At 41.6% G+C, this 21,942-nt stretch overlaps 1 protein-coding gene across 6 annotated transcripts in view; it reads left to right on the forward strand.

Annotated features, from left to right (window-relative positions):
- Positions 1 to 21,942, forward strand: part of ZNF185 (zinc finger protein 185 with LIM domain) — an 81,739-nt gene that overhangs the window by 11,673 nt on the left and 48,124 nt on the right. For 5 of the 6 annotated variants that reach the window (XM_067471549.1, XM_067471548.1, XM_067471545.1 and 2 more), the window contains exon 2: positions 17,369 to 17,451. In XM_067471549.1, the coding sequence (XP_067327650.1) occupies positions 17,427 to 17,451 (25 nt within the window). In that variant the 5' untranslated portion in view covers positions 17,369 to 17,426. Of the gene's footprint in view, positions 1 to 12,939; positions 13,015 to 17,368; positions 17,452 to 21,942 lie in introns of those variants that run through there. The other variant, XM_067471546.1, reaches the window with a different exon arrangement.

Below are 21,942 nucleotides of genomic sequence, written 5' to 3' on the forward strand. Positions count from 1 at the left end.
GTTTTTCAGGCGGTATGGCCATGTTCTAGAAGCGTTCTCTCCTGACGTTTCATTCACATCTATGGCAGGCATCCTCAGAGGTTGTGAGGTCAGACCCAGTGATCCTGGCCATGAAAGCCTTCAAACAGATATTGGCAAGGTTTGGGCCACTGTAACCTGCAATGTCAGTGGAGGGAGGGCCATGGAAGTCTCCTGCGTAGTGGGAACTATAGCCGGTTTGTGGAGTAAGGAGACTGTCTGTGTAAATGGACACCTCTGCCACATACACACATACACATTTTCACTTTTATTATGTGTATAGATAAGATATATGTGTGTGTTTGTGTGCATATAGACACACACACATATATGCATCTGGGATCATGTAAAAAAAATTTGAATGGTACTTAGGTGATCCCTGATTGTACGAGTAGGATAGTCTTCCAGGATCAGTGTACTGGTGGTGGGTCCATAGGTGACTGTGGAGCCCTATTCTTGATCTGCATCTTCTCCCACAGTGAGGGCATCTGTTTCCAGGTGGAAGGTGGTCCCGGTTGGGGTTGGCTTGATGCGCCTTCCTCTTGGCACATTTCTCTCTTTCACCCTCCATTCGTGCCTCTTCAAATTCTGCAGCACTGCTGGTCACAGCTGACCTCCAACTGGAGCACTCAAGGGCCAGGTCTTCCCAGTTCTCAGTGTCTATGCCAGAGTTTTTAAGGTTGTCTTTGAGCCCATCTTTAAATCTCTTTTCCTGCCCACCAACATTCAGTTTTCTGTTCTTGAGTTCGGAGTAGAGCAATTGCTTTGGGAGACAGTGGTCAGGCATCCGGACAATGTGGCCGATCCAGTGGAGTTGGTGGATGAAAAGGGTCACGAGTGGGAAAGGTTTAAGAAACCCTACACTAGAGAACCTAAAGAAGTTCCTAGAGAGGTGATTTGTCAGGTCATAATATAGGTATAGCCATATTCATGATTTCTCATTTTCATGGGAGTCCTGTACCCATAACCACCCTGAATGTGGAGGGCTGGCTGTCATGCCATTTCCGGCTTCTGCCAATCCATTGCCTGGCATCTTGATTTTGCTCTGTTTAGATATTTGTACTGGCTTCTTTCCATATCACACCGCCATCTTTCGCAGTGAAGATTTCACCGAAACTACCGCAAACGGGTGTTGTCAGATGCGTGAGCAGGAAAGAGGTTTCTATTTCAGGCCCGTAAACTTCCCTTGATCCCGAGGTGCTTGTTTTAACAAGGGCCCTGATTATGCATGGTTTGGGTCCCCACCCGGTTCTGTCAAATGCCTCCGTTCTCACAGTAGCAAACGAGAAATATTGGCAATTGAGTCTATGGACACACCCTCGGGTAAATCAGAAGTGGAAGTGGAGACAGGCTTGCAGCACTCGAGTTCATAGCAATGACTGCTGGATTTGACTATACTTATCCTAAGTGGCATCGAGGAGATGAACTTAAATGTCTCACAAAATAATATTCTGGGAAATCCCAGAAGCTCCTTTGAGTCCCTATATTGGGAGAAAGATTGGATAAAAAATAAAGTAAATAATAAATATTTATCAGTGTTCCTATTTGCAATAATATATAAGTGGCCACCCTTAGTATCTGCAATCACAGTCATTTACATAGGGCTTAGAAAGAGTTGTTGTTGTTGTTATTATTATTATTATTATTATTATTACCATTAAGAAGATAGAGGTGCCTTGTTTCAAGTTCTGTAATAATACCTATTGGTATTGGTATTATGTTGTTATTATTATTATTATATCAAAGTGGCTCGCAACTTTAAAAACTATGCAATTAACATACAAAAGTATTCGTATTACTAGTATTCTTATGTTTTCTTGTTGTTGTTACTATTGTTATTGTTAATATTTTATCCCACTATTTTCTCAGGATTGAAACTCAAAGCAGCTGACAACTTTTAAAACTATGCAATTAACATACAAAAATATTAGTATTATTAGTATTTTATGTTGTTGTTGTTACCATTATTATCATTATTATTATTTTACCCCACGATTTTCTCAAGATTGAAACTCAAAGCGGCTGGCAACTTTAAAAACTATGCAATTAACATACAAAAGTATTCATATTATTAGTATTCTTATGCTTTCTTGTTGTTGCTACTGTTATTGTTATTGTTGTTATTATTATTGTTATTATTATTATTATTTTAACCCACAATTTTTTCAAGATTGAAACTCAAAGTGACTGGCAACTTAAAAAACTATGCAATTAACATACAAAAGTATTTGTATTATTAGTATTCTTACATTGTTGTTGTTGTTAGTATTGTTATTGTTGTTGTTATTATTTCACCCCACTATTTTCTCAAGATTGAAACTCAAAGTGTCTGGCAACTTTAAAAACCATACAATTAACATACAAAAGTATTCGTATTATTAGTATTCTTATGGATTTTTTGTTGTTGTTACTATTGTTATTGTTGTTGTTATTATTATTGTTGTTATTATTATTATATCCCACTATTTTCTCAGGATTGAAACTCAAAGTAACTGGCAACTTTAAAAACTATGCAATTAACATCCAAAAGTATTCATATTATTAGCATTCTTATGTTGTTGTTACTATTGTTATTGTTATTATTATTATTATTTTACCCCACTGTTTGCTCAGGATTGAAACTCAAAGCGGCTGGCAACGTTAAAAATTATGCTATTAACACACAAAAGTATTCATATTATTAGCATTCTTATGTTGTTGTTGTTGTTGTTGTTACTATTATTATTGTTATTGTTATTATTATTGTTATTATTATTATATCCCACTATTTTGTCAGGATTGAAACTCAAAGTGACTGGCAACTTTAAAAACGATGCAATTAACATCCAAAAGTATTCATGTTATTAGTATTCTTATGTTTTTTGTTGTTGTTACTATTGTTATTATTATTATTATTACTATTTTAACCCACTATTTTCTCAGAATTGAAACTCAAAGCAGCTGGCAACTTTAAAAACTATGCAATGAACAACATACAAAAGATAAATAGCAGAACAGAATAAAACTATAACTCCCAAATTTTGGATTTGGTCTATAAAATTTGGTTATGGAATGCCCTACCAAACGACATCAGACAGGCCCCTTCGTTGCTGGCATTTAGGAAGAAGCTCAAAACCTGGCTTTTTGAGCAAGCGTTTGGCTAATCAGCGCAATTGTACACAGAATGACGGTAAACTGAACATAGGAACGGCATAAGGATATGAGACTGGATCTTGTTTGCGATCGAGGCATTGTATGAATGGTTGTGTGTTTGCTATTGGGTATGCTGTGTTTTAATTGTTATTGTTGTGGTAATTAATATTGTGTAAACCGCATTGAGTCACCTATTATAGGTTGAGAAACGCGGTATAGAAATAAAGCAAATAAATAAATAATAAATAAATAAAAAGAGAGCAGCTGCCTTGAGATCAGCCAGTATGCTTTAAAGCTGGGAGGTAATATGGATCTGAACTGGGGTCTCCAGTGTGAAGTTGCTTGATTGAACTTCACACTCCCTCCATTAGCTCTATCTTCTTTCTGCCAAGGCTGTTTGTCCCTATAAAGTATTGGAAGGAAACCGCCCAGAGAGGAAAGAAGTTGGATTTCAACTACTTAGTTTGAATCCGGGGAGTGGGGTGAGCTCCCATCTGTCAGCTCCAGCTTCCCTTGCGGGGCATGAGAAAAGCCTCCCACAGGATGAGTACCCTTCTGGGTGAGAAGGGTGGCATATAAATGTTGCAAATAAATAAATAAATAAATAAATACCCGGGTGTGCCTGGGCAACGTTCTTGCAGACGGCCAATTTTCTCATGCCAGAAGCAACTTGCAGTTTCTCAAGTTGCTCCTGACATTAAAAAAAAACAAACTACTTGGTGGTTCACAGTAGGAAAAACCGAGTGCTGGGAGGAGCTGCTTGTTATTCCTCAAAACCCTAACCTAATCAGTACTTCTGACATGCCCAGCTTTGCACAAGTTTGCAAAGCCAGAAATTCCAGTGCAGCCTGAGTGGCTGGGAGAAGCGATTCCAAGTTTAAGTCAGAAAACAAGCTGGATTTGAGAGTCCGTGTGGCCTTGCAAGACCCACATCTGGAGGGCTATTCTACCTTGCTGTGGAATGGAGTATCAGGGCTTAGAAGAGGGACTTTTTAGACAATTTCCAGAATCCTTCAGGGCAGGAGGAAAGGGCGAAACTGAATTAGCCCAACTGGGTAAAAGCACCTTTAAGACAGCTCAGGTTATTATGGCATTAGGACATTTCCTGCAGAGGAAGCCTTCATGAATTGTGATTACAATTGTTACAAGTGGGACCTGTAGCCATTTGTTGCTGTTGTGTAGCATTCCATACATACCGTCCTATCCCATGCAGTAGTGTGAAGTTGAACATCTTTTGTTGTTGTGCCTTCAAATTGTTTCCAAAGGAGGGGAACCTAAGACAAACCTTTTTGGCAAGATTTGGCAAGAGTGGATTTGCCTTTTCCTCCTTCTGAGGCTGCGAGAGTGTGACTTGCCCAAGGGCACCCAGTGAGTTGCCATAGCTGAGTAGAAACTCAAATCCTAGTCTCTGGAGTTGTAGTCCAATACGCAAACCGTGACACCATGCCGGCTAACTAAGATTCTTTGCCATCTGTCAAAATAAACTATAATAATAACAATAATAATAATAATAATAATAATAATAATAATAATAATAGGATTATTGATGTTGCCATACCGGGTGACAGTTGCATTGAGGAAAAACAACAGGAAAAACTCAAGACCTCAAAATTGAACTGCAAAGACTCTGGCATAAACCAATACAGGTGGTCCCAGTGGTCATTGGTGCACTGGGTGCCATGCCAAAAGATCTCAGCTGGCATTTGGAAACAATAAACATCAACAAAATCATGATCTGTCAACTGCAAAAGGCCACCTTACTTGGATCTGCGCGCATCTTTCGAAAATACATCACACAGTCCTAGACCCTTGGGAAGGGTTCGACTTGTGATTTTGTGATACAAAATCCAGCATTTGTTGTGACATACTGTGCTTTTGTGTCAATAATAATAATAATAATCCCCCCATCGGATGCCGCATTGTTGTTGTTGTTATGTTAAAAAACAAAGTATGGATTGTCGATGTTGCAATCCCAGGTGACAGCAGGATTGCAGGGAAACAACTGGAAAAGCTGACACGATATGAGGATTTAAAGATCGAACTGCAAAGACTCTGGCACAAGCCCATCAAGGTGGTCCCAGTGGTGATCGACACACTGGGTGCAGTGCCTAAAGACCTTGGCCTGCACTTAAACACAATCAGCACTGACAAAATTACCATCTGCTAGCTGCAGAAGGCCACCTTACTGGGATCTGCATGCATTATTTGCTGATACATCACACAGTCCTAGACGCTTGGGAAGTGCCCGACATGTGATCCACTACAACAGTCAGCAGAGTGTCTGCTGTGGACTCATCTTGTTGTGTTTCAAATAATAATAATAATAATAATAATAATAATAATAATAATAATAATAAGGATTTAAAGATCGAACAGCAAAGACTCTGGCACAAGCCAATCAAGGTGGTCCCAGTGGTGATCGGCACACTGGGTGCAGTGCCTAAAGACCTTGGCCTGCACTTAAAGACAATTGGTACTGACAAGATAACCACCTGCCAGCTGCAGAAGGCCACCTTACTGGGATCTGCATGCGTTATTCGCCGATACATCACACAGTCCTAGACACTTGGGAAGTGTGTCCAACGTGTGATCCACTACAACAGCCAGCAGAGTACCTGCTGTGGACTAATCTTGTTGTGTTTCAAATAATAATAATAATAATAAATAAATAAATAAATAAATAATAATAATAATAATCTTTATTTATATCTCGTCACCATCTCCCCAAGGGGGACTCAGGGTGGCTAACATGAGGCCAGGCCCACAAATACAATAAAACAAAATACAAATACAGCAAAAATAAAATACAGAGAAGCAAATAACTACAATTCCTCTAAATCCCTCCAAAGACGTATTTTTTGTTGGTTGTGGTGTTCTGTGTGTCAAGTTAGTTCCAGGTCCATCATTGGTGGAGTTCAGAGTGCTCTTAGATTGCAAGTGAACTATACATCCGAGTGCCCACAACTCCTATAAATCACTGTGAATTCTCCCCAAACCTCTCTAGTACATTCAGTTGCTGATCAATTCCTCCGTTTGCTGTGTGACATAGAAAAGAATAGGAAAGGGTTAAGGGAAAGGCAGTAGGTGGGGTCATGTAAATTCCACACCAATGGAGAGAGTAAGAAACACTGGGATGTCTGTGGTGGAGGAAACACAGAAAATCTAAGATGAAATTGTCCAAGTATGAAAGTCTTCTCTTGGATGGTGGGCAGTATGGTGTTTGTGGAGGACATTGGAAGGGCTCTTGGACATGTTCATGGTGCTCACTATAACCTGCAATGTCACTGGAGGGAGGGCCTTTGCTGTCTCCTGAGTAGTGGGAGATATAGCTGTTTGTGGAGGCATGCGCTTGCCTGTGTAAGTGGACACCCCAGCCACATATAAATATACATATTTTCACTTTTATTATGCGTATACATAGACAGACAGACAGATATCTGTTACAGATCTTGCTTAAAAGAGCGTTGCAAATCCTACACGAGCATCTAGCAGAGAATATTTAAAAAAAAAATCAAATCTCCTTCTGGCTATCTATAAATGTAAACCAGAGCCAACAATGTCATGCGGTGGCTAAAAAAGCCAATGAGATTTTGACCTGCATAAACAGGAGCCCAGTGCCTAGATCCAGGGAAGTCATGCCATCCCTCTATTCTGCCTTGGTCAGATTACACCTGGAATCACACTGTGTCCAATTCTGGGCACCGCAATTGAAGGGAAATGTTGACAAGCTGGAATGCGTACAGAGGAGGGCAACTAAAATGATCAAGGGCCTGAACAAGCCCTATGAGGAGTGGCTGAAAGAGCTGGGAATGTTTAGCCTGAAGAAGAGAAGGCTGAGAGGAGATATGATGAGAGCCATGGATAAAGATATGAGGGGAAGTCATAGGGAAGGGGGAGCTAGCTTGTTTTCTGCTTCCCTGGAGACTAGGACGCAATGGAACAATGGCTTCAAACTACAAGAAAGGAGATTCCACTTGAATATGAGGAAGAACCTTCTAACTGTGAGAATCATAGAATCATAGAGTTGGAAGAGACCTCGTGGGCCATACAGTCCAACCCCCCTGCCAAGGAGCATGAAAATTGCATTCAAAGCACCCCCAACAGATGGCCATCCAGGCTCTGTTTAAAAGTCTCCAAAGAAGGAGTGTCTACCACACTCCAGGACAGAGAGTTCCCCTGCTGAACAGCTCACAGAGTCAGGAAGTTCTTCTTAATGTTCAGATGGAATCTCCTTTCTTGTAATTTGAAGCCATTGCTCCATTGCATCCTAGTCTCCAGGGCAGCAGAAAACAGGCTTGCTCCCTCATCCCTATGACTTCCTCTCACATATTTATACATGGCTATCATGTCTCCTCTCAGCCTTCTCTTCTTCAGGCTAAGAGAGCTGTTCAGCAGTGGAACTCTTTAGGGATCCCTTTCAAATCTGTGACACTATATCTGTGTATGTGTGAAAATCATATATATCTATCTATATCTATAGCTGGATGGCTCTTTGTTAGGAGGACTTTGATTAGATTTTCTTGCCCTGGTGAAGAGAGTTGGACTGGATGGCCTTAAGTATTTTCTGTTGGTCATGGGGGTTCAGCATAGGAAATTTGCCCCAATTCTGTCTTTGGAGGGGTTCAGCATGCACTTTGATTGTAGGTGAACTATAAATCCCAGTAACTACAACTCTCAAATGTCAAGGTCTATTTTCCCCAAACTCCACCAGTGTTCACATTTGGGCATATTGAGTATCAGTGCCAAGTTTGGTCCAGATCCATCATTGTTTGAGTCCACGGTGCTCTCTGGATGTAGGTGAACTACAAGTCCAAAACTCAATGTCAGTGCCCACCAACCCCTTCCAGTATTTTCTGTTGGTTGTGGGAGTCCTGTGTGCCGTGCCAAGTCTGGTTCAATTCCATCGTTGGTGGGGTTCAGAGTGCTCTTTGATTGTAGGTGAACTATAAATCCCAGTAACTACAACTCCCAAATGTCAAGGTCTATTTTCCCCAAGCCCCCTCTGTATTCATATTTGGGCATATGGAATATTTGTGCCAAGTTTGGTCCAGATCCATCATTGTTTGAGTCCACGGTGCTCTCTGGATGTAGGTGAACTACAACTTCCAAACTCAATGTCAGTGCCCACCAAACCCTTCTAGTGTTTTCTGTTGTTCATGGAAGTCCTGGGTGCCACGTTTGGCTCAATTCCATCATTGGTGGAGTTCAGAATGCTCTTTGGTTGTAAGTGAACTATAAATCCCAGCAACTACAACTCCCAAATGACAAAATAAAAAATTTTTTTTAGTGAAGGACATACATTTGGTTGTTAAGTGTATGCTGTCCAAATTTGGTGTCAATCCGCCCAGTGGTTTTTGAGTTATGTTAATCCCATAAACGAACTTTTCATTGTATTGTTGAAGGCTTTCATGGCCGGAATCACTCAGTTCTTGTGGGCTTTTTCAGGCTATATGGCCATGTTCTAGAGGCATTTCTCCTGACGTTTCGCCTGCATCTATGGCAAGCACCCTCAGAGGTGAGGTCTGCTGGAAACTGGGAAAGAAGGGGTTTATATATCTGTGGAATGACCAGGGTGAGACAAAGGGCTTTTGTAAGTTGGGCTAGGTGTGACTCTTTCAACTGACCACCTTGATTAGCATACAATGGGCTGACTGTGCCTGGGACAAACTCTTCTTGAAAGGTGATTAGATGTCCCTGCCTGTTTTTCTCTCTGCTGTTTTTGCTGTTGCAATTTTAGATTTTTTTTTATACTGGTAGCCAGATTTTGTTCATTTTCATGGTTTCTTCCTTTCTGTTGAAATTGTCCACATGCTTGTGGATTTCAATGGCTTCTCTGTGTAGTCTGACATGGTGGTTGTTGGTGTGGTCCAACATTTCTGTGTTCTCAAATAATATGCTGTGTCCAGGTTGGTTCATCAGGTGCTCTGCTATGGCTGACTTCTCTGGTTGGAGTAGTCTGCAGTGCCTTTCATGTTCCTTGATGCGTGTCTGGGCAATGCTGCGTTTGGTGGTCCCTATGTAGACTTGTCCACAGCTGCATGGTACACGGTAGACTCTTGCAGGGGTGAGAGGATCTCTCTTGTCCTTTGTTGAACGTAGCATTTGTTGGATTTTCTTGGTGGGTTTGTAGATAGTTTGTATGTTGTGTTTCCTCATCAGCTTCCCTATGCGGTCAGTGGTTCCCTTGATGTATGGCAGGAACACTTTTCCTCTGGGTGGATCTTCATCTTTACTCTCGTGGCTTGTTCTTGGTCTTGCAGCTCTTCTGATGTCTGAGGTGGAGTCTCCATTGGCCTGGAGAGCCCAGTTGAGGTGGTTCAGTTCATCTTGGAGGAGGTGGGGTTCGCAGATTCTTTTTGCATGGTCTGCCAAGGCTTTAATGGTGCTTCTTTTTTGACTTGGGTGATGGTTGGAGTTTTTATGTAGATATCTATTAGGCCTGGGTAACAATGGAAAAATTTGTTTCTAAAATCGATTTGTATTTGGGGTTTTTTTTTGTTTCGATATTTAAAATAATTACAAAATTTTCCTTTTAAAAAGTTCGATATTTACGAAATTTCGTAAATGGTAAAAAATTAACGAATCGATTTCCGAAACAATAACGAATCGATTCGTCAATGGCGGACGCGACCGCGAAATACGCTAAAAAACCTCCAAAACCTTCTGAAGCTTCCCTCTCCCTCTGTTGTTGACTGTTGGTGTGATATTATAATTTTTTTTCACTAATTAAACCATAAAACTGGCCCAGACATGCGGAAATAATAACGAAACGACCTCAAAACAATAACGAAACGAATACAATATCGAAATACGAAGCATTTACAAAACGTTTTTGAAAATTCGTTTTTTTAAAATAATTGCTCCAGAATGGTTCGTTATCGTTTTGTAATTGAAAAAATTAACGAATTATTAACGAATTACGAATTAACGAAACGAAACCACCCAGCCCTAATATCTATCTGCGTGTGTGGGTTTTCTGTAAACGGTGTGACCCAATTGTTGATCTGGTTTACGGATGACTAGGACATCTAGAAAAGGCAGTCTTCCTTCCTTTTCTTTTCATTTTTATTTATATAGATGAGTATTTCATAAGTCAAAAAATTACCCATCTGGATGGTGACACAGTTCTTGCTCATTTCTTTAAAGGTGTTTGCGTGTGTCTTCAAATCACCTGTCAACTTCTGACAACGTCATTAATGTCACAGGGTTTCCTCCTTCAGCAAGGATTACTCAGAAGGGTTTTGCCAGTTCCTTCCCCTGAAATAGAGCCAGCAGCGCTTGGGATTCATTCGCCGTCTCTCATCCAAGGAATAACCAGTGGCTGGCCCGGCTGAACTACTAAGATTATACAGGATCTGTTACCTTTAGGGGAATTAAGGCAAAAATCACTGGGTATCCTTTCCTTTTTCCGGTTACTCCATTCCATCTCTCCTTCCACCTGGTTTCCAATTTCCAAGCACCCTGGGCACGCCAATAAGTTTTTGTTTTTGGGCAGAGAAAGGGTCTAGTATTATTATTGTATTTTGCAGATCTGTGGATTTTTCTGCTCAGGCCTCATTCTTGGTCATTTATTGTTTTGATGTGAAGCAAAAAGACTCAAAAGGAAGCTGGAGTAAGGGGGTAATTATACGTTGTGATGAAAAGGAACAAATGAGGCATAAATACGGCCCTGCATAAATCAGACCTTGCCCTGGTTCCTTCATTACGGAGGAACACAGCCATTGGCCATCCTGTCCCTTGACCTAAAAACCCCTAAATGGGTTGAGTTTGTAACGCAATGCAATTTTGCGGGGATTTTTTTTATCCCCCTCTTCCCATAAAAACAACCAAAGCAGCTCATGCTGTTGAAAATAGACCTTGCCAAGAAAATTACATAGGCAATAAAACAATTTAATGAGAGGTGCTACGTGGAACAATAGCAAAACAAAACAAAACAAAACAGGGGGAGCGGTGGCATCAAGGAACAAGCATAAGTAAGGGCCAAAAAGATCAAGGATTTTTCGCCTGAAGAACGGTAAGGTGCCAAGTGTGCAGTGAGATAATCTTAATGGGAAAACAGAGACAAAAATATGGGGATGGATTTAAAAGTTTGGGCACTAGTCACAGCAAAAAAGGGATTTCATAGGTAACAACAAAAATCAGCATACGTTAATGCATTTTAATTTTAAAGTCAGTTACAAAATTTCCAAACACGCAAATAAATGTAAAACACAATGGATTGCTGTGAGTCTTCCAGACTGTATGGCCATGTTCCAGAAGCATTCTCTCCTGACGTTTCACCCACATCTATGGCAGGCATCCTCAGAGGTTGTGAGGTCTTTTGGAAACTAGGAAACTTGGGTTTATATTGCAACTTTCAAACAGACAAGAGTTCTTTTTCCCACCCTGGACATTATTCCACAGACATATAAACATCATTTTCCTAGTTTCTAACAGACCTCATAGTCTCTGAGGATGTCTGTCATAGATGTGGCAAAACGTCAGGAGATAATGCTTCTGGAACATGGTGAGACATGCCGGAAAACTCACAGCAACTCAGTGATTCCGGCTGTGAAAACCTTGGACAACACGTAAAACACAATATTTTGCACATACAAAATAGCCGTGTAAACAAAATAACAGTCATTAGGAATTAATTGCATATTACTAAAGTCATTCTGTTATAATGATTTGAATGGCCAACAAAGTCTAATGTACCATCATTTTTCTTACAGGGGTAACGTTTGCAGATTTGATTATTTGTGTATTTGAGTAATATCTTCTCTCTCTTTGAGTCTCTGTATCAGGCATGGGCAAACTTCGGCCCTTGCGAATCACTGCAAAAGTTCCATTTGTCCTGGCCAGAGAAACTGTGCCCTGCAGACATTTCATGAAGTATCTGCCACACAAGCAACATTTATGGGGTAGGACCACTTTTACCCAAGTCAGCACTGCACAATCAAACAGGAACACACACTTTCAAGCCAGGAACAGAATTTTGTCATTATTGGCACTTTTTAGAGCTTGGCTGCCTGGCCATCTGTCCAGACAGATTTGGTTATGTAATTCTGGCATCAAACAACAGGGTGCTGTTTCTAGGTTATAAAAGGCTGTTCCTGATTGCTCTTCTTGTGAAAAGATGTACAACATTGACAAGGGGCCACAACTTTGTCCTGGTCAGAGAACACATTTCATGAAGTTTCTGGCATATAAACAAAGTTTTTGTCTTCTACTCAAGTGTCATCTTCATTTTAGGAACCGACCAATCAGGAACAAACATCTAAAACCCAGGAACAAACCCACATTTGTTTTAAAAAAATTGTGATTTCGATTGCAGAAACATATAGACATGCGAAAATCTGCATATTTGGCTCAACACTGTGATATTCCCACACCTGGAAATCTCACCTTTTTTGCCTTTTGTAGCAATTGCTTCTGTATTTACAGGGAATGGCATCTGGCCACCCTTCTGTTTGCTGCAGAAGCTCCTGGGATAAAAGTACTGTCTGGGCAGGTCCTGAGAGATTGGGACTTGCCCAATGTCAACCAGTGGGTTTTCCATGGAGTAATGGGGATGTGAACCCTGGTTTCCAGAGTCGTAGCCCAACACTCAAACCACTACACCATAATGTCCCAAATCAGATGCCTGAGGTGTCCCTTTGCCAACCAGCCTATAAAGTGCTATTACAGAAAAGGGTTCATTGTAGGTCAGAACAATCTTCTGATGGTGAAGTACCTGGAGCAGGTGTAACCCTAATGAGCATTGGTTTGGCCCATTGGGTGTGGAAACCCCAAGTCAAGGGCGTTGGACTCGCCGGTTGAGTTCAGAAGGCGAGGAAGAGAGCTGGAGAGGAGCTTGCACTTGCTGCCAGGGCTGTGAAAAAGGTAGTGGGAATTTCAGTTGTGTGTTTAAAATGGGACAAAAGAGGGAATTCTCAGTGGTGTCACTTCTGTGTTGTATTTGTTCTGATTTTGTATATATAGGGCTTTAAAGTTGCTCCAAATGTTACAGAAGTATTGTTCTGCCCTCAAGTCTTGCTTAGGATACATGGAGCCTTTGAGACTGGGCAAATGTGTCCAATTTCATGTGTGATTTGTGTTATTATTATGATAGATATTGAGATATGTGTTGTTGATAAGCTATAGGTATGGGCAAACTTTGGCCCTCCAGGTGTTTTGGACTTTAACTCCGAAAATTCCTAACAGCCTACTCAGGCATGTAGCCGGGGGGGGGGGGGGGGGGCTTGAGGGGCTTCAGCCCCCCCCCCCCCCCCAAATTCTCATGGTGGTTCGCGAAAAGGCCTTACTGGTGCATTATTTAAACTGTTATGTTTATTCATATCATGATCTGATCACCATACTCAATATATCCCATATGCATGGGGGTATTGGGGTAATGATACAAAAGGTTTGCTAGGCTAGACCCTCTTTCACTCAGACTCAGCCCCCCCCCCCCCGAAACTCAGCCCCCCCCGAAACCCCCCCTGAAATTTTTTTAGCCCCCCCCCCCCCGAAACAAAATCCTGGCTACGGGCCTGAGCCTACTGGTTGTTAGGAATTGTGGGAGTTGAAGTCCAAGATACCTGGAGGGCCAAAGTGTGCCCATGTCTTCTACAGACTGAGCTTTGAAGTGCAATTGTGTTGCCAATATTCAATTGTGTTTGGCCCCATAGGACCTGGAAAATGTATAAAGACTCAAAGGTCGAGCAAACTGAGAAAATCTGCAGTCCTTGGGCTATTACTGTCCATAAAACCTTTTGACTGTTGGACATACTGCCTAGGCTGATGGGACTCTGAGTCAAAAAGTATCAGGACAGACATGTCTCATGCTCTGATCTAAATGAGTAAGACGGTTTCTATGGGAAGCTAGTGAAAGCAATGAGCAAAGAGGTTGCGTGTCTCAGTCATGGACTGCCTTGCCAAAAAACCAGCTTTCCCCTCTCCCAATTACTAGGAAAAATAAATGCTATTTGGCATTTCGGTAGTGAATGTGACTGGCTGATGTAATGCAGTTATGGGAGGCATACCAATGTTGCTTTGTGCTTGAAATATAATACAGTCAGCCCTCCACATTTGCTGGGATTAGGGACACAAGAGCCCCATGAAAGCGAAAAAATGGCAAATAAAAAACAGCTATTTTTTTACCCAAGAGAACAACTCTCCAGGAATGTCTAAATCAGTGGTTCCATTTACCACCAGTGGTCCTCAAGAATGAAAATGTGGTCCGCGGACTTACCATTACTACACTGTTGCAATGAGAGTGACTGATCTCACAAAACCCTCTAATAGTGCCAAGGTTTATTATTTTTTATTTTTGTGAGCGAGCAGATGGTGACTACTGGATGGCATATGTTCTGTATCAGAAACTAGAGTTGAAGTGGTCTATCCAATGCAATTTCCTGAACGAGCACCCCAAATAACCAAACAGAATCTAAAGTTGATCAAAAACTGATTCGTAACCCTTTTGGTACTAATGTTGGAGAGTGGACCATGGTCAAAGTGGGCCCTGGTCAAAAAAAGGTTGGGAACCACTGATCTAGATCTTCTAGCATAACAATGTGGTCATCTTCCACTGAAAACCGACTATAGAATTGCACTGGGGGACCTAGGACCCTTCCACACAGCCCTATATCCCAGAATATCAAGGTGGAAAATTCCACAGTATCTGCTTTGAGCTGGGTTATCTGAGTCCTCACTGCCAAAGCAGATATTGTGGGATTTTCTGCCTTGATATTCTGGGATATAGGGCTGTGTGGAAGGGCCCTTAGAGATTCCTAGAAAGAATCCCTGAGTCCTCCTGCATGGCTCCACAATCAACTTTCAGAGGAAGAAGGTGACCACAGAGTTGCCCTGGAGAACCTCCGAATTCTTAAAGATCACATTTGAATCAAGTCTGTGAATATTCAAGTCCACTAAAATCTAACCCACAACTGGGGGTGGGGAGGCTATGGAACAAAAAATATATATTTCAGAAAATCTATCTAAGGACAGGAAAGGAGAGGTTCAAAATACTTAAACTACAGTTGGGTATAGAGATGTCCAATCTATACAGCTGGGTATAGATAATTGGGGATGGGACCTTGAAAGTCCTAAGCTCACAAAACCTTAAATCAGTGTTTCTTAACCTGGGGGTTGGGGTTGTAAGGGTCAGAAGGGTCACCAAAGACCATCGGAAAACACAGTATTTTCTGTTGGTCATGGGGGTTCTTTGTGCGAAGATTGGCCCAATCCTATCATTGGGGGTTCAGAATGCTCTTTGATTGTAAGTGAACTGTAAATTCCAGCAACTACTACTCCCAAATGTCAAGATTCTATTTTCCCCAAACTCCACCAGTGTTCACATTTGGGCATATTGAGTATTTGTGTAGAGTTTGGTCCAGATCCATCATTGTTTGAGTCCACAGTGCTCTCTGGATGTAGGTGAACTACAACTCCAAAACTCAAGGTCAATGCCCACCAAACCCTTCCTGTATTTTTTGTTGGTCATGGAAGTTCTGAGTGCCAAGTTTGGTTCAATTCCATTATAGATGGAGTTCAGAATGCTCTTTGATTATAGGTGAACTATAAATCTCAGCAACTGCAACTCCCAAATGACAAAACCAATCACTCTCCAACCCCTCCAATATTCAAATTTGAGTGTATTGGGTATTTGTTAGGGCTGGGCAACCACGGAAAAATTTGTTTCTAAACTCGATTCGTTTTTTGGGGTTTTTTGCGTTTCGATATTTAAAAGAATTCCGAATTTTTTCTTTAAAAAAGTTCGATATTTACGAAATTTCGTAAAATTACGAAACGAATACGAAACGAATACAAATCGATTCATTAATGGCGGGCGCGACCGCGCAATACGCTAAAAAACCTCCATATGGGACAGGGGGAACTTTTGAAGCTTCCCTCTCCCTCTGTTGTTGACTGTTGGTGTGATATTTATAATTTTTTTTCACTGATTAAACAAACAACAGCTATAAAACTTGCCCCAGACATGCGGAAATAATAACGAAACGATTTCGAAACGATTTCAAAACGAATACGAAACGAATACGAAGCAATTACGAAACAAATTGAAAAATTCATTTCGTTTTTTAGATGCTCCTGAATGGTTCAATATCGCTTCGTTATCAAAAAAAATAACGAATTTTTAACGAATTACGAAATTACGAAACGAAACCGCCCAGCCCTAGTATTTGTGCCAAATTTGTTCCAGTGAACAAAAATACATCCTGCATATCAGATATTTACATTACGATTCATAACAGTAGCAAAATTACAGTTATGAAAGTAGCAACAAAAAAAATGTTATGGTTGCAGGTCACCACAACATAAGGAGCTGTCTTAAGGGGTTGCGGCATTAGAAAGGTTGAGAATCACTGCCTTAAAGGCTATCTTTAAGAAGAGAACAAAAAGGTGGTCTTTCATTGCCCCATTCTCTTGCTTACTTGACATATCTGCCTTTGATGTCCAATATCAAGCTGCTGTTGGAGGTGATCTTGGGGAGTTGTACCCCAGCTTGAATCTTTAGGAGATATGGGTAGCAAACAACAATTGATGAGGATGAGTATTATTATTATTATTATTATTATTGTGAAACTGAATTTGAAAGACCAGCAAAGTGTAGATTTCACCAGAAGCTGCTTATGGCTCTGTTAAGTTATTGTCCATCTGTCTATTGTGCCTGTGTATTGCTTTTCGACCATATGGGTTTTGAAAGTAATTCGTAATAAAAAACTTTGCAATTGCAAAATCAACAACATAAAGAAGGGGAGGGATCCAATGGATTTTTTTTTTGTCGTGTCAGAAACTGCAAGTTGCTTCTGGTGTGAGAGAATTAGCCGTCTGCAAGGACGTTGCCCAGGGGACTCCCGGATGTTTTGATGTTTTACCATCCTTGTGGGAGGCTTCTCTCATGTCCCCACATGGGGAGCTGGAGCTGACAGAGGGAGCTCATTTGCGCTCTCCCCGGATTCAAACCTGCAACCTGTCGGTCTTCAGTCCTGCCGGCACAAGGGTTTAACCCACTGTGCCACTGGGGGCTCCTATCCAATGGATAAAGCAAGAAACATGGACAAATGGACAATGGACAAAAATGGACAATGAAATAAAAGTAGGCTTTGCTTCTCTCCAAAAGTGCACATTTTCCAATCAAACCACTAACCATCCTTTGTTAAAAGCTGAATGTTTATGAGACTTCTGCTACTTGCTCGTTGCATTAATAACCTGGATTTCATTCCTTTCTCCTTAGTTACATCACCTAAAGCAAAAAATCTGGAAGCTGAGACACAAGGAAACCAGCCGGAACCATGTTGTCCCTCAGTGCTGCAAAAGGTAAATGGACATCACTTCGATAAATTCCTGATTGTTTTCATACTTTGACTATCTCCATCCTTTCAGCGCATATCAGAAACCACTGTAGCAATTTAATACAGTCTAACTGTCCTAATTTGAGAAGGACAGTCCTGATTAATCCTTTGGCGCAGCGGGTTAAAGCACTCAGCTGCTGAACTTGCTGACCCAAAGGTTGGTGGTTCAAATCTGGGGAGCAGGGTGAACTCCCACTGGTAGCTCCAACATCTGCCAACCTAGCAGTTTGAAAACATGCAAATGTGAGTAGATCAATAGGTACCGCTTCGGCGGGAAGGTAAGGGTGCTCCATGCAGTCATGCTGGCCACATGACCTTGGAGGTGTCCATGGACAATGCTGGCTCTTCGGCTTAGAAATAAAAATGAGCACCACCCCCCAGAGTCAGATACGACTAGACTTAATGTCAAGGGGAAATCTGTACCTTTACTTTATCCCATTTTTGGAGCTGTTTTCAAGTTATTGTCAAAGGCTTTCATGGCTGGAATCACTAGGTTCTTGTGGGTTTTTTCAGGCTATAGGGCCATGTTCTAGAGGCATTTTTTTGGGCTATAGGGCCATGTTCTAGAGGCATTTCCAGGTGAAACGCCAGGAGAAATGCCTCTAGAACATGGCCCTATAGTCCAAAAAAACCCACAAGAACCTGTTTTCAAGTTGTAGAATGAATACAGTTTGACACCACTTCTATTACTCAATGCTATGGAAGCCTGGGACTTCTAGTTCGGTGAAGCATCAACACTCTTTGGCAGAGAAGACACTGAGATCTACTCTATCAAACACTTCCCAGCTGTGATGAAGTCTAATATCAAGCTACACCTTCTATGAATTTCCTTCTCTTCCTCCCACTGTGTGTTTTCATCCTCAGCTCATTTCCATTGGGACAGACTGAATGGAAAGTGGAAATTAGTTTATGCTGAGTATGTTTACTCAACAGGAAGGAGAAGAGAGGAAGGAATGCAATCTTTCCCTTCCCAGTTGGCTCAGGCAAAAGCAAATGACTGCAGACTCTCTTAGTTTGGCTCTACTTCCTCAATAACTTTTGCTATCTTGATCACACCAAGCTCCACCACACATGCTTTGGGTTTCATTTGTGAAACACACAGACAAAAGAGATACACACAGAGAGAAGATAGTTCTATTAAAATACTAACTGGCAACATTAGAATGATGAAAGTATCGCACACCCCACATCAAAGAGATCCTTCTGCCTAAGTAACTTGAAAGCCAAAGGCTTCCCTAAATGAAAAAGATCTTGACTTGCAGGCAAATTATTTACATTCTGTAATGTTAAACATTGAAAACTAGGAAATTAATTCACCAGCATAAACAGTCATAATTGGATTCATTAAATCCAGCAAGTTACCATTGATTAATTCACTGGTGAAAATGTTGATGTTGGGTCAGGCTTGGGGATTTACTGAGTTCACCGTTGAACCTCGGGGAGCACGTTTAGTTGCTGGCTGCTTTGAAATGTGTGCCTTTGAGGTTGCCTTCTTGCAGTCTAGATTCTTCCCCCATAAGGGCGAGAAAATCTATAATGGGGTTGCCCAACTCATTCGTTGCCTCCTTTCTTCCTGGATCCTCCCAGCAAAGACGCTTGCTCTGCAAAGATCAATGGGAGAGCACAGGTTTCCCAGGCAAGAACCAGCAACGCAGTCTGTGGCGTTGCATATTGATGATCAAGTATCTACAACTCCATTTCTTCTCTGCATCCACCTTGCATTAAGTATATAATTAAAACAGGGTGGGTAAGAAGATTGAGGAGGGGGGGGGCAGTCAAATGCAGAATGCGGAAAGTGGAGGCGTGGAAGGTTATCGAGAATACATGTGGGATAGTTTGAAGAAACCATTTTTTCACTCAAGTATCCAAGAACCTAACATTGTACAGTCAGCACTCCACTTTCAAAGAGCAGAAGTTGACATAGACCAGTGGTTCTCAACCTTCCTAATGCCGCGACCCCTTAATACAGTTCCTCATGTTGTGGTGACCCTCAACCATAACCCTAACATTATGAATCGCCATGTAAATAATGATCTGCAGGATGTATTTTCATTCACTGGAGTAAATTTGGCACAAATATCTGGTATGCCCAAATTTGAATACTGGTGGGGTTGGCGGGGGGATTGATTTTGTCATTTGGGAGTTGTAGTTGCTGGGATTTATAGTTAACATGTAAACAAAGAGCCTCTGAACCTCACCAACAATGGAATTGCACCAAAGTTGGCACAGAGAACTCCCATGATCAACAGAAAATACTGGAAGGGTTTGACATTTGAGAGTTGTAGATACTGGGATTTCACCTACAATCAAGGAGCATTCTGAATCCCACCAATGATAGAATTGGGCCAAACTTCTCACACAGAACCCCCATGACCAACAGAAAATACTGTGTTTTCTGATGGTCTTTGGTGACCCCTCTGACACCCCTTCACGACCCCTTCAGGGGTCCCGACCCCCCAGGTTGAGAAACACTGACATAGACTCTTTTGTAAAATGAAAATCTCCAGAACCTTTTGGAGATTTTATAACTTTTGGAAATGTGTGACCTTAGAATCATAGAATCATAGAATTCTAGGGTTGGAAGAGACCTCATGCTGTCCAACCCCATTCTGCCAAGAAGCAGGAATATTGCATTCAAAGCACCCCTGACAGATGGCCATCCAGCCTCTGTTTAAAAGCTTCCAAAGAAGGAGCCTCCACCACACTCTGGGGCAGAGAGTTCCACAGCTGAACGGCTCTCACAGTCAGGAAGTTCTTCCTCATGTTCAGAAGGAATCTCCTTTCTTGTAGTTTGAAGCCATTGTTCCACGTCCTAGTCTCCAGGGAAGCAGAAAACAAGCTTGTTCCCTCCTCCCTGTGACTTCCTCTCACATATTATACATGGCTATCATGTCTCCTCTTGTTACAAGTCACAGCATTTTGAAAAGAAAAAGGATCCCATAACCTCTTAGTAAAAAGCATGACCTGTTAGAGTCATAACCTTTTGGGAAAACGGCATTCATGCAAGGCAGTTAGGTTTCTCAACTGTTATACATGTCTTTGAACTCTTAGGGTCTTACTCAAATGCTGAGTATGCCTGCCCTGTTTGGCATAAGTCTGCCCATGCAAAGCAGGTGAACATAGCATTGAACAAAACACGCAGAATAATCACAGGATGTCTTAAACCTACACCTGTTGATAAACTCTACAAGCTAGCTGGCATTGCCCCCCCCCCCCCATGTGCGATGGGAATTTGCTTCTAAATGTGAGAGAAATAAGGTTGAACTTTGTTAAAGGCACCCACTACATGGCTACCAGCCTCCTCCCAGTAGACTCAAATCAAGGGAGTCCTGAACAATCCCAGTTCTGATCACATGGTCTACAGCCCCTCCTACAACAAAGAGTTAAGGTTAAATTGCATCCCAATACACACATATACAAAACAGTAAGCAATCTGAATTATATGCATAACAAATGACTAGTGGAAGCTTGAGAAGGTTGCTATTTCCAACACAATCACACCGGAAGACTGAGGACATTATCCTACATATCCCGCCCCCTGTTTTGAAATGAAGTAAAACGGAGCCCATCACACAACGCAAGGAAACTTCCTGTTTTTGTTTGTTATGCCTTGTTAAAGAAATGTGTTGAAGGTGTTAAGAAATGGGGTTTGGGGAGGGGGAAAAGAAGACGGAGAAATTCTCTCCTGAATTCTGGATCCAAATGAAAACAGAAGGTAATAGTGAAAAAACAACATGGGATGTTATCTGTCAGATTTGCCGTGATTGAATTGTTTTGTTGACATTGGTAAATGGGCATTCCTATGGGCAGTCTCCTATGAGGTTGGAACAATGTCTTCTGTCTCCTTGGGAGTGGAGGCATTAGAAGGGGGAGCCCATGGGAGAGGTGGGATGAGGTCCTTAGAAATCTCTAGAGAGAACACTGTAGTCAAATCCATGAATAATCAAATCCGCAAAAGGGAAACCCGCAACAGCAGAGGGTCAACTGTATGAAGGAATTGCAAAGGGGTGCATTGCTAGTCACTTCAACCAATAGGTAAAGATAAAGATTTCCCCTGACATTAAGTCCAGTCGTGTCCAACTCTGGGGGGTGGTACTCATCTCTATTTCTAAGCCAAAGAGCCAGTGTTGTCCATAGACTCCTCCAAGCCAGCATGACTGCATGGAGCACCGTTACCTTCTCGCCGGAGTGGTACCTATTGATCTACTCACATTTGCATATTTTTGAACTGCTAGGTTGGCAGGAGCTGGGGCTAACAGTGGGAGCTCACCCCACTTCCCAGATTCAAACCTTTGACCTTTCAGTCAGCAAGTTCAGCAGCTCAGCGGTTTAACCTGCTGCGCCACCGGGGGCTTCAACCGGGCTTCGACCGATATTATAATATATATTATACATCAATATGTAATAGTTATCAATCCTGAAGATAGTCTTGGAAGAAGGTTACTGCACAGAGCAT

This window comes from Anolis sagrei, chromosome 10 (genome assembly GCF_037176765.1).
Source record: "Anolis sagrei isolate rAnoSag1 chromosome 10, rAnoSag1.mat, whole genome shotgun sequence".
NCBI classification, from domain to species: Eukaryota; Metazoa; Chordata; class Lepidosauria; order Squamata; family Dactyloidae; genus Anolis; species Anolis sagrei.